General features: G+C 51.6%; 1 protein-coding gene across 3 annotated transcripts in view; it reads left to right on the plus strand.

Annotated features, from left to right (window-relative positions):
* Positions 1-13,700, plus strand: part of LOC140427849 (E3 ubiquitin-protein ligase DZIP3-like) — a 173,247-nt gene that overhangs the window by 130,864 nt on the left and 28,683 nt on the right. For all 3 annotated transcript variants that reach the window (XM_072513632.1, XM_072513631.1, XM_072513633.1), the window contains one exon: positions 555-623. In XM_072513632.1, coding sequence (XP_072369733.1) covers positions 555-623 — 69 coding nt within the window. The remainder of the gene's footprint in view (positions 1-554; positions 624-13,700) is intronic.

Consider the following 13,700-nt stretch of genomic DNA (forward strand, 5'->3'; position numbering starts at 1 on the left):
GCCTGGTATGGAGGGAAAATCTTATGAGGAAAGGCTGATGGACTTGAGGTTGTTTTCGTTAGAGAGAAGAAGGTTAAGAGGAGACTTAATAGAGGCATACAAAATGATCAGGGTGTTGGATAGGGTGGACAGTGAGAGCCTTCTCCCGCGGATGGAAATGGCTGGCACGAGGGGACATAGCTTTAAACTGAGGGGTAATGGATATAGGACAGAGGTCAGAGGTAGGTTCTTTACGCAAAGAGTAGTGAGGCCGTGGAATGCCCTACCTGCTACAGTAGTGAACTCGCCAACATTGAGGGCATTTAAAAGTTTATTGGATAAACATATGGATGATAATGGCATAGTGTAGGTTAGATGGCTTTTGTTTCGGTGCAACATCGTGGGCCGAAGGGCCTGTACTGCGCTGTATTGTTCTATGTTCTATATCAGAGATATGGAGAGAGTGGAGTTGAGGCAGAAGTTCAGCCATGAGATTTGAATGGTAGAGCATGCTCAATGGACCTTACTTCTCCTCGTTCTTCTGTTGCTTCAACATTTTTACTTGTGTCCTTTAGATTGAACCAGCAACTGCAAAGCAAAGATGAAGAAATAAAGAAAATTACATCACAGTTTATAAATGAACGGTAAGATCCCTGCCAAAACTGCAAACGTCCATCAATGTTTTAGTAAACTATTACTCCGATGTTGTTAGCTGTGAGAGGTGAAAGATAAGTCTGAGGGCCAGCCTACAGTCTCAGCTGTTCTCAGTCCGATGCCCTGTAGTCAATTCTTGGAACCTCTTTCTTTTTGAGCTCAGAGCTAATGTTCCAATGCGCATTTGGAAAAACAATATAAGAAATTAAAATTCAGTGTGCTTCTCCAACCCCTCCCCACCCCCAAACACACATCAAAAAACTGTCTCGTGCTCGCACAACAGAAGTAATTCTTTGGGGAAAACATGGCTTACCTGGGCTTCCTCTGTGATGTGAACAGAATCTATTCTCTATCTGAAACTGTGAACAAGAAAGAAAAATTAAAGCGGCAACGTAGAGAGATGTGAAAGAACTTGACATTAACCATACAGTGTAAAGGAGTTCAAATAAGTTTTTTTTAAAAATAGGAAAAGAACAATTAAATTCAACGCAGCAGCTTCAAAGTAGGTGATAACCAAAGAAATCACCAAGAAGGGAAAAAAGTAAGAAATGAGTTGGAAATAAGCATAGGTTGAAATAGAAGAAACATCAAGAAGAAATAAAGATTATGAAGGGGACAGCAACATGACTAAACAGTAAACCATAAATATTCTAGTCTAATCACAAAATGAGTTCTTTATACTCAAGTGAAGTTACATGAGACCTTCACTGCTTGTTTCTTTAACTTTTTCCTGATGCACAATAGACGTATAAACTGTGTGAACCATTTGATAGCAGCAGTGATCATCAGTATCAACGACATAGGTAGAAAGAGGGTTGTAATCCTGCAGTTTAGGGAGCCAGATAGGAAATGAGCAAGCAGGACCTCAAAATTAATAAGGGGTTAGCACTACATGCAAATGAGTATAGAAATATAAGGATTAAGCAGATAAATATGTGGCTGGAAACATGGTGCAGAGGGAGGGCTTTAGATTTCTGGCACATTGTGATTAGCTCTGGCGGAGATTGGACTGGTACACACTGGATGGGTTGCGCTCAAGAAGAGCCAGGACCAATATTCTTGTGGAGCGATTTGCAAGTGTTATCCAATTGCAACTAAATGGCAGAGGTGTGGGAACTGGCAGGAGTTGGGGGATGATAATAGAGAGAAATACCAAGGTGCAGAGAATAGTGAGAGAGAGAGAGAGACACACACAGAGAGCACTAGAGGAGGAAATAGTAAGTTATTAAGTGGACAAGGGGGAAAATACTGAAGTCTAAATAAGGATTACTGTGCACGAATGTGAATGCTTGGAGTGTGGTAAATAAGATTGGTGAGTTGCAGGCGCAGATAGCTATGTGGAAATATAATGTGACTATAACGGAGATCTGTCTCAGAGAAGGAAAGTACTAGATATTGAATATTCCTGGAAATAAGGTGTTAAGGACAGATGGGAAAGGAAGGAAAGGGGAAGAGTGGCATTATTGATTAAGGAGAACATTGCTATGCTGGAGAGAGAGAATGTCCCAGAAGGGTCAAGGACAGAATCCATTTAGCTAGAGCTAAGGAACAAAAACAGATGCAATTACATTGTTCAGTGTTGTCTGCAGGCCACTAACCAGTGGGAAGGGTGTAGAGGAACGCATTTGCGGTGCAAGAATTATAGAGTAGTTATAATGGGGAATTTATACGAATAGAGATAAGGATAGTAATTTTGTGAAGGGCAGAGAGGGGCAAGAGATCACAGAGCATGCTCAGGAGAACTTTCTACAGAATTACGTTTCCAATCCAACAACAAAGGAGGCATTGCTGGACCTGGCTCTTAGAAATTAGGTGGGCCAATTGGATCAAGTGTCAAGAGGGAAACATTAGGAAACTGTGATTATAAGGTTTAGGTTGGCTATGGAAGAGAACAAGGAATAATCCAGAATTTTTGATGAGGTGACGCAGAGAGTTACTGAGAGTAATTCTGTTGATGTGTATATGGAATTGCAAAGGGCATTTGATAAAGTGTGGCACAACAGACTTGTGAACAAATTTAGAGCCCATGGAATAAAAGGGACAATGGCAACATGGATCTGAATTGGCTGAGTGATATGAAATAGAATAGCAGTTATTGATTGTTTTTCAGACTGGAGGAAGGGTTTTGATTGCGTTCCCCTGCTCTTCCTGATATTTATTAATGACTTTGCCAACGGTGTACAGGACAGAATTTCAACAGTTTTAACTCTACACCTCTATTGTTAAAGCCTAGGATGCTGTATGCTTTACTTGGAAGCATTGTGAACTGTGAGAATGGTAGTGTGGAGTTTCAAAAGCACAAAGACAGGTTTGGACAAGTGGCAGATGAGATTTGATGCAGAGATTTTGCTGGAAAGAACACAATGGGTAGAATTTTCCAGCCTCTCCAGTTGGTGGGATCGTCCATTCTCACCGAAGTCAAGGAGCTTCGAACTCCTCTGTATTTTATGGCTCTGCCCTGCCCCAAAGGGGCCATCAAGTTCCACCCAATGAGACAACATAGAACAAAGCGTACAGTTTTAAAGTGGATGGAGGAGCAGAGGGACCTAGGTGTATATGCGCATAAATCATCGAAGGCAGGACAAGCTGAGAGAGTGGTCAGTAAACCACTGCTTAGGCAGCCGGCTGAGTGCTCTGCAGCAGTTGGAACGGGAAGATGTGCGGCTGCCAAAGCTCTGTCTGAGACAGGGAGTCTCCCCCCACCCTGGGGGTCGGTGCATGCACGCACCGGTTATTTTTTTAATTGTCTGCAATTAAAAAGCTCCTTTCACTGGGTACGCATGTCGAGAGACCCTCCTTCCATTGGAAGAGGATCCGACTGTCTTGAGCAATGCACAATGTGCAGAGCTCAAATATGATTTTGTGGGTTTTCCTTTTGAAACATTTTAAGCTTGGGCAAGCAGTGGGGTCTGATGGAAACCCTCCCCATATAAAGATGGGTAACACAAGTGGATAGCACTGTGGCTTCACAGCATCAGGGTTCCAGGTTCGATTCCTCGCTGGGTCACTGTCTGTGTGGAGTCTGCACGTTTTCCCCGTGTCTGCGTGCGTTTCCTCCGGGTGCTCCGGTTTCCTCCCACAGTCCAAAGACGTGCAGGTTAGGTGGATTGGTCATGATAAATTGCCCTTAGTGACCAAAAAAAAAGGTGAGGAAGGGTTATTGGGTTATGGGGATAGGGTGGAAGTGACTGCTTAAGTGGGTCGGTGCAGACTCGATGGGCCGAATGGCCTCCTTCTGCACTGTATGTTTTATGTTCTATGTTCAAAAGCGTACTGCTCCTAAACTTTAACAATAGAGGTATAGAGTTCAAAAGCAAGAATGTTATGTTAAACTAGTATAAAATACCAGATCAGCCTCAACCGGAGTAACCACTCAATGATGGTAGTTTAAGTTGTCGGACTATTGATATTGTTCTATGAAGAGATTTGGCAAGGAAATATTTCAGAATAAGATGTGATTGTTTAATTTGTTATTTTGTCTTCTGAGAGTTCAAAGCTAGTGATGCCATTTCAGTTTTCTTAAATAAAAAACAATTGCAAATAAATATTTTGAGATTTTTTTAAACCTTTATTTTATGCCTGTTAATTTAATTTCCTCCCACTGCACGAAGAATTGCGATGATAATTACATGTTGTAACATCAAAAGCTTTCTTTTGGAAAGCGTTTAGGATGTCACCACACATCAAGATCAGAAACAATTCTTTCAGAACATTCAGCTTCAGTAACTCCAAGGTTGTAACAACAATGGTAGCAACAGTGCAATCTGTTTGAATAAAATGTATGAAAAGGGCGGCCCCCCAGAACTGACAATGCCAGGTGACGAGAGGCCTCCAGAGTTCACGTAGCTGGCCCTCTATCTGTTGGAGTAGCCTGGGAGTCAGTGAGCACCTGAGGGGATAGGGCCCATCCCAGGGCCTCCTGCAAGAGAGGTGCTGGAACACTCCAGTTCTTCTGAACCCCTCCCAACACTGGCGCATCTGTTGGGCAGTGGGCAAAACAGGGTGACACAACATCACCTGTGCAGCCCGAAAGTCATCCAGGTCCAGCCCTCCAGAGGACATCCGCCAAGGGCATTACAGGGCAGAGGGCAAGACGAGCAGCAGGCCACCTCCACTCCTGATGTGCAATCTGAGGAAACACCTTGAAGGAACGGAAGGCCACAGGAGATCAGAAAGATGGAGGACACATAAGTTAACATGGGTGTAGTAGAACATGATTAATCAGGGGGAAGGGGACACGATCTGTATAAATGCTTTTCCGTCACCAGTCCGATCTGCCTCTCACTTCTGTCCCATGGGTGGGAAGGTTGGGCAAGGGCTGGGTCTTGGCCCATGCGAAGGAGTCCCCATCGCACAACTAGGAATCATCTGGGCAGTCAGAGGTATGTTATGTAAAAGGCAGGAGTCAGACTTTGTCAATGAGGAGCACCAGAGCTCATCTCACAGCGAGTCGTCATCTTCCTCCATCTCGCAGACAAGACCCACTGATACTGCCAACCCAGGGCCAACACCCAGTTGTGACGCTGGTATGATCTTCGGAGGGGTGAGGGGGAGCTGTCCGAAGGAGAAGGTGGAATGTAAGGCTATGGGGTAGGTGATTTGAAAGGGGAAGGTGGGGTGAAAGGCTCAAGGCTAAGGGGAAGATGGGGTGAAAGGCTGAGGGGAATGGGAATGTGGCGGGGGGAAGGCAATGGGACTGCGTCCAAGGTGCATGATGGAGATGAGCTCCTGTCTTTTGGCTCCCAGTAAAATTGGGAGGTGATCAGGTTGTCTCTGGTGTGACAGCCCTGAATGACTTGTTCCGTGTGGCCTGTCAAGCCAGCTCCGGGTCCTCTCCTGGTTCCTCATGGTCACTGTCCTCGACCGTTCTTCCTCCTCCTCCAGCATATTGCTCTGCTCTTGGGTGATGTTGTGCAGGATGCAGCCGGCCACCAAGATGCGCGAAACCCTCTGGGTCTGTATTGGAGAGCCTCACCAGAACGGTCCAGGCAGCGGAAACACATCTTTAGGAGCCCGATGCACCACTCGATGACACTCCTGGTTGCTGAGTGAGCATCATAATAACGATTCTCTGTCTCAGTCTGTGGCCTCTGCACAAGCGTCATCACCATGACCTCAGTGGGTAGCCTTGTCACCCGCTGGCCGACACCTCAACTGAGGGAGTGCATCAAAGATGTCTGGAACCTCCGAGTACGCCAGATGTATGCATCGTGCAGTCTGCCTGGGTATCGTGCGCAGATGTGTATGATGTGTAGCTAGTGATCGCACACCAACAACATGTTTAGAGAGTGGAACCCCTTCCTGTTAATGAGGGGCACCTCCTGTCGAGCCAGTGCTCTGAGGACGACATGTGTACTATCAATAATCCCCTGGACCTGGGCCATTCCAACTATGGCAGCAAATCCTGCAGCCTGGGCATCCTGGTTGGCCTGGTCCAGGTTAAAGTGGATATAAACAAACAAAAGTACAGCGGCCCTCCCAAGTCTGTGCCGACCATGCTACACGTTTAATCTAAAACCTTTTACACTTCCGGGGCCCGTATCCCTCTATTCCCATGTATTTCTCAAGATGCCTCTTAAATGTCACTATCGTACCTGCTTCCAACACCACCTCCTGCAGCGAGTTCCTGGCTCCCACCACCCTCTGTGTTTATAATAAAAAAAAAACCTCCCTCGCACATCTCCTCTAAACTTTGCCCCTCACACCTTACACCTATGTCCCCTAATAATTGACTCTTCCACCCTAGGAAAAATCTTCTGACTATCCACTCTGTCTATGCCCCTCATAATATTGTAGACTTCTATCAGGCCGCCCCTCCAACCTCCGTTGTTCCAGTGAGAACAAACCGAGTTTATTCAACCTCTCCTCATAGCTAATGCCCTTCACACCAGGCAACATCCTGGTAAACTTCTGTACTCGCCAAAGCCTCCACATCCTTCTGATAGTGTGGCGACCAGAATTGGCCACTAGATTCCAAGTGTGGCCTAACTAAGGTTTTATGCAGTTGCAGCATGACTTGCCAATTTTTATACTCAATGCCCCTTCCGATGAAGGCAAGCATGCCGTGTGCCTTCTTGACTGCTTTCTCCAACTGCGTTGCCACTTGCAGTGATCTGTGGACCAGGACACCCAGATCCTGCACACCTAGATGCCTGGATGCATAGGGCATCCATGACATCTCTGATGCACCTGTGCAAGGACATATACAAAATCGCACAGAGGTTCTCGCTCGATCCCTGAAATGAGCCAGTTGAGGGAAGCCATCAACTTGATGGCCACTGAGAGTGGGTGTCCTCCTTCGAACCCTCACGGTGCCAGGTGTATCATGTACTTGACACTGCAGCCCTGTCCTCATTAGTGGCTGGCATTCGACCCTTGATGTGCAAAGCCTCTATCCTTACCACCCATCCCTGCCAAATGAGGTGCCACAACAGATGTTAACGATGGGCTCTCTGGCCCCTGTCCATTGGGGTCTTCTGTGGGTGTTCCCTTTGAGTGAGCCTTGTGCCTTCCCGCCAGAATGGTGGCAGCTGCTTGTGTGGTGCAGGCGTTCATACTGTGCAGGCATTTGGCTCTATATTAAGAGGTGTGCGGGCAGGTCCTACAGATGTGAGTCATTGAGAGATGCGTGCCTTTGCTGGGAGATTGGTTGCATTGTGATGTGGAGCCTGGGTTTAACACATAGGCTGTGACAGGGAGCAGCTCAGGACTGCCACCAAGTCAGTCCCCACTAGTGGCAGAACTCCAGACATACATGGCACCCCCCCCCCCCCCACCCAGCACCCCTGAATCACACCCTCGTGACTCCCGATCCAGACGGGTGGTGCTTCAGGCTTCCAACCCATTAATCACATTCAAATTAATGCAAAGGAGCTGTTTGCCTGTGCCCGCCGACATGGTGCAGGAATCCAGCTATGGACGGCGAGGTGGGACTGGACACGGGTCTGCTGCCTGGCACCAATCCTGTTTTTGGATAGACGTGGAATTCTCCGTCCGGACCGGATTTCTGGTTCTGACGCTGGTGTGGGAACAGTGGTGTTTTATGACAGCAAAAATGGCTCAACAGGTGTACCAATTCAGCAATTCTAAATGGGCTAGCACCATCGCCACATGGAACACAAGCGGTTCCATGTAAAACCGCGCCCGATTTGCCGGGTCTGTGATTGGCGCACATGAGACTCGCATGCCGCAGCCACACTAAAATGATCCCCCCCGCCCCCCCTAACCGGATATCCTCCTGGACGCCGTGGAATAGGGAAGGATGACCCTGTATCACGGCCCGGGTGGAAGGCCACCAGGTACCGCCCTGCCTGGATGGGTGCAGGTGGCAGACACGGTCAGCACCATGGGCAACGTCGCCCCGATGGCATCCAGTGCCGGAAGAAACTGCACAACCTCCTCAGTGCGTCCAGGGTGAGTAGGCAGCACTGTGCCCCTGGCACTAACCCCGCATCCCCTCACACCTGCAACGCCGCCCCTCACCTCGAGGAACAGCTGAACCCTCACCCTGCCCACATGCCAGCCGCCATGCCCAGGTGCCCTGGCCACTGAGGCCACCCAACCCCTGGACTGCTTGCGTTGGAACGTCTAACAGTGTCGTTGTCTGTGTTTGCCCCTCCCCCACCCCCAGGAGAAGGCTGCGCATAAACGCCAGGAGCGGGAGAAGACCAGAGGAGGACCACCAGACGTGCGGCCCCTCACCATGCCCGAGCAGAGAGCACTGTGGATGGCGGCCCAGATGAAAGGGAGGTCGCCGACGCGGAGGTCGGCGGTGGCTGAGCAAGTGAGACCGCCTGCTTAGTTGCGAATCCTCATGACACGTGTGCGCACCGCATCCGGTACAGCAGCTGGAGGTAGGAGCAGCCGAGGGGGCGGACGGTCGGAGGACAGGCCGGCCCAGGAACCAACTCCAGTCCAGACGGGACCCGGGCGTCTGGAACATCCAGTCCCAGCCATAGTGCAGATGAGACAGAGAGCCAGGGACTACAAGAAGGGATGACGGCCGGAGTCCTGCACGTGCAAGAGCGGGGGATGGTGCCGGTCATGCGTGCCACCCAGGCCGGCACCGCATGTGTGGCGTCCGCGGTGGAGGCAATGGGGGCGACAGTGTTAGATATGGGTCAGAGTGTGCAATGCCTGGGGCATTCCTGTGCAGGTGGTGGCTGAGGCCCAGGACAGGGCTGCCTCTCACAGGCAACCATGTGCCACATCCATCTGGACCTTGCAGCGGCGCCCCTCAGTGTGGCCCAGCCACAGCAGGCCGTGCCTGAGAACATCAGCGGCATTGCCCAGGCGTGGCGCAGACACTGGGCAGGGTGGCCCAGTCCCAGAGGGAGATGTCCCAGTCCCAGAGGGAGATGTCCCACACCTAGAGGGACGTGACCCAGTCATTGGCTGATGTGGCACAGACCCTCAGGGTGGTGGCACAGTTCCAGACGGAGATGGTCCACTCCATGTGCTCCATGGCCGTGAACGTGCAGACCCTGGTGGCGACTAGAGCGGGCCTCGAGAACTGGAAGCACTAGGTGGCAAGGGGGCTCGGGGGATAGCTCCGCTCGCACCCCGAGGGAGGAGGAGGTGCTGGGGCCCATGCCAGTGACTCCCACAGGAGCAGCGGAGCACCTCGGACTCTTCCCCCTCCTGTCCCTGGTGCATCTGTTGGACAGCGGGCAGAACAGGGGGGCACCATGCCACCCGGGATGCCCGAGCTGCGGCTGGGCCCATCCAGGCCGGGCCGCCCCACGAGATGTCCACTAATGGAGACCCTTGTCGCAGGGCAGGAGTCACAGCAGGCCGCCTCCAGCCGTGCTGTACCGTCATACGATGTGGCGCACCGGAGCTCATCGCAGAGCGGGTTATCATCATTTTCCATCCCATGGACCAGACCCGCTGTCACTGCCAACCCAGTGCCCCCAGCTCGTAGCGCTGCAGGCATGTATAACAGATTGGGTGTGCATGCGGATGGTTTGGTGGTGTGGGAGGTGATGGGGTGTGGGTCTGGGATGGTGCTGTCCATTTCCCCGGCCAGCAATCCCCCCTTTCCCCGCCCCCTCCCAAGTCAGTCCTGCAGCGAGGGCGTCCCGTGCCGCTGGCCCTGCCGATGCCGTCGTGTGGCATCCCGAGCCCCATGTCCCGCTCATGGTCGCCCTTCTCCGCATCCTCCTCGTCGGATGAGGCCTGCCCTTGCTCCTCATCCTCCTCCTACAGCACATCGCCCCTCTGCTGGGCTATATTGTGGGGGATGCAGCAGGCCACCTTGATGCGGGAGACCCTCCCAGCCTCGTACTGGGTCCCCTCCAGAGTGGTTCAGGACCTGAAGCGCATCTTCAGAACTCCGAAGCACTGCTCGACCACACCCCTGGTCTCTGTATGGGCATCGTTGTATCGGGTCAGTTCAGGGCGACCGTCACCTTGACGGTCACCGGGAGCTGGTGTCCTCCCCCATACTCCCGCGGTACCAGGTGTGCCATCATCTGGCAGATGTGTCTTACAGTCCCCGCCTGCATGCCTGGTCCGGCAGGTCCTCGACTGGCATGCCCCACCCCCGGCTCCATCGGTGCCCCTGATCCTGGTGCCCGTCCCTGCTGCCTGGGGTACCGTTGGCTGGCACAATCCTCACTGGGGGCTGCCGTGGGTGTTGCCCTGGGTGGTCCCCCGATGGATGGCTGCCGTTTGGGCAGGGTGTTTGGGACTGTGGGGGGGGGGTTCTATGACGGGGGGTGGGGGTGAGGGTAAGCGCACCCATACGGCCGATGTCACTGTGTAGAAACAGGGGCCAAGGTGGGTGGTCAGCAAGATGGCCGCTGTAATGGCAGTCCGTGCCTGGGCACCGACCGGCCCAGTCCTGTAGCTGGGCTCCCTGGCTACTTGGCCTGTTTCCCCTCTTTCCTCCTCCTCTCTCTCTCTCTCTTTCCCCCCCCCCCCCCCCTCTGGCAGCATGGCCGGTGTCCGGCCCAGCAGCCCGCAGTCACTCCACGGCAATTCCTACCTCCTCTCTGACAAAGACATAGATCATACAGTGCAGGAGGAGGCCATTCGGCCCATCGAGTTTGCACCGACCCACTTAAGCCCTCACTTCCACCCTAACCCAATATCCCCTCCTAACCTTTTGGACACACGGCAATTTAGCACGGCCAATCCACCTAACCCGCACGTCTTTGGACTGTGGGAGCAAACCGGAGCACCCGGAGGAAACCCACGCAGACACTGGGAGAAGGTGCAGACTCCGCACAGACAGTGAACCAAGCCGGGAATCGAACCTGGGACTCTGGAGCTGTGAAGCAACTGTGCTAACCACTGTGCCAACCTGCTGCCGTGTTTATAGATATAAACACAAATCTTTGCTACTCTCACACTCCGCAGCCAGGACGCCAGATTCACGATTTTTCTTTTTTTTAAAAATATTTTATTCAAATTTTGCGGCCAAGCAAAACAATACAAAGGTTTTCCCTTTTTACAACAATAAAACAATATAAATAACAGTGACTGTTTTAACAAGTAAATAAATAATATAGAAACTAAATGGCAACTGCCATAGCAAAAATAATAACTCTCCAGATAATAAAATCAAACAATCGAATATACATAACCAAGTACAAATAGCTATATAAAAACACCCCTGAGGACACCTGAGCCCCCCCCCCCCTCTGGGTTGCTGCTGTTATCTTCCCATTTCCTTTATTGTTCTGCGAGGTAGTCAATGAACGGTTGCCACCGCCTGGTGAACCCTTGAGCCGAACCCCTTAGCGCGAACTTTATCCGTTCTAGTTTTATAAACCCTGCCATGTTGTTTATCCAGGTCTCCACGCCCGGGGGTTTGGCTTCCTTTCACATAAGCAATATCCTTCGCCGGGCTACTAGAGACGCAAAGGCCAAAACATCAGCCTCTCTCGCCTCCTGCACTCCCGGCTCTTCTGCAACCCCAAATATAGCCAACCCCCAGCCTGGCTCGACCCGGACCCCCACCACCTTCGAAAGCACCTTTGCCACCCCCACCCAGAACCCCTGCAGTGCCGGGCATGACCAGAACATGTGGGTGTGGTTTGCTGGGCTTCTCTAGCATCTCCCACACCTATCCTCTACCCCGAAAAATTTACTGAGCCTTGCTCCGGTCATATGCGCCCTGTGCAAAACCTTGAATTGTATCAGGCTTAGCCTGGCGCACGAGGACGACGAGTTTACCCTGTGTAGGGCATCAGCCCACAACCCCTCCTCAATCTCTTCCCCCAGCTCTTCTTCCCATTTTCCCTTCAGCTCATCCACCATGATCTCCCTCTCGTCCCTCATTTCCCTGTATATATCCGACACCCTACCATCCCCCACCCATGTCCCTGAGATCACTCTATCTTGAATCTCCTGCGTCGGGAGCTGCGGGAATTCCCTCACCTGTTGCCTCGCAAAAGCCCTCAGTTGCATGTACCGAAATGCATTCCCTTGGGGCAACCCACATTTTTCCGTCAGCGCTCCCAGACTCGCAAACGCCCCGTCTACGAACAGATCTCTCAGTTGTACAATCCCAGCTCTCTGCCACGCCATGCTCCAAATCCCCCATCTATTCTCCCGGGACAAATCTATGATTATTTCTTATCGGGGACCGCACCGAGGCTCCCGTCCTTCCCCTGTGCCGTCTCCACTGCCCCCAAATTTTCAGTGTTGCCACCACCACTGGACTTGTGGTGTATTTCTTCGGGGAGAACGGCAACGGCGCCGTCGCCAGTGCTTGTAGGCTGGTTCCTTTGCGGAACGCCATCTCCAATCTCTTCCACGTCGCTCCCTCCCCTTCTCCCATCCACTTACACACCATTGAGATATTGGTGGCCCAGTAGTATTCACTTAGGCTCGGTAGTGCCAGTCCCCCGTCCCCCCTATCCCTGCTATGCTGCAAAAACCCCCTCCTTACTCTCGGGCTCTTCCCAGCCCACACAAAACTCATGACACTTTTCTCGATTTTCTTGAAAAAAGCCTTCGTGACCATCACCGGGAGGCACTGAAACACAAAAAGGAATCTCGGGAGGACTTCCATTTTGACCGCCTGCACCGTACCCACCAGTGATAGGGGCACCATGTCCCATCTCTTAAAATCCTCCTCCATCTGTTCCACCAATCGTGTTAAATTAAGCCTCTGTAGGGTTCCCCAACTCCTGGCTATCTGAATCCCTAAGTACCGGAAATCTCCTTGTTACCTTCCTCAGCGGTAACTCATCTATTCCCCTGCTCTGCTCCCCCGGATGCACCACAAACAACTCACTCTTCCCCATATTCAATTTGTACCCCAAGAATTCCCCAAACTCCGAGTGTCTGCATTATCTCAGGCATCCCCTCCACTGGGTCCGCAACATGCAGCAATAAATCATCTGCATACAATGATACCCGGTGTTCTTCTCCTCCCCTGAGTACTCCCCTCCACTTCCTGGAGCCCCTCGGTGCTATGGCCAAGGGCTCAATCGCCAATGCAAACAGTAACGGAGACAGGGGATACCCTTGCCTCGTCCCTCTATAAATACGGAAGTAGTTAGACCTCTGCCTGTTCGTGACCACACTCTCCACCGGGGCCCTATACAGCAGCTGTACCCATCCAATAAACCCTTCTCCAAAACCAAATCTCCTGTACTTCCCACAGATAGCCCCACTCCACTGTCGAATGCTTTCTCGGCGTCCATAGCCACCACTATCTCCGCCTCCCCCTCTGGTGGGGGCATCATCATCACCCCTTACAGCCTCCGTATGTTCGTGTTCAGCTGTCTCCCCTTAACGAACCCAGTTTGATCCTCGTGGACCACCCCTGAGACACAGTCCTCTATCCTCGTCGCCATCACCTTGGCCAGGAGCTTAGCATCTACATTTAAAAGGGAAATGGGCCTGTAGGACCCACACTGCAGCGGGTCTTTTTCCTTCTTCAAAAGGAGCGATATCGTCGCCTCCGACACAGTCGGGGGCAACTTCCCCCTTTCCCTGGCCTCATTAAAGGTCAAAAGCGGGGCCAGTAGGTCCATATATTTCCTATAAAATTCCACCGGGAACCCGTCCGGTCCCGGGGCCTTCCCCGCCTGCATGCTCCCAATCCCTTT

The sequence above is a fragment of the Scyliorhinus torazame genome, chromosome 8 (assembly GCF_047496885.1).
Source record: "Scyliorhinus torazame isolate Kashiwa2021f chromosome 8, sScyTor2.1, whole genome shotgun sequence".
Taxonomy (NCBI): domain Eukaryota; kingdom Metazoa; phylum Chordata; class Chondrichthyes; order Carcharhiniformes; family Scyliorhinidae; genus Scyliorhinus; species Scyliorhinus torazame.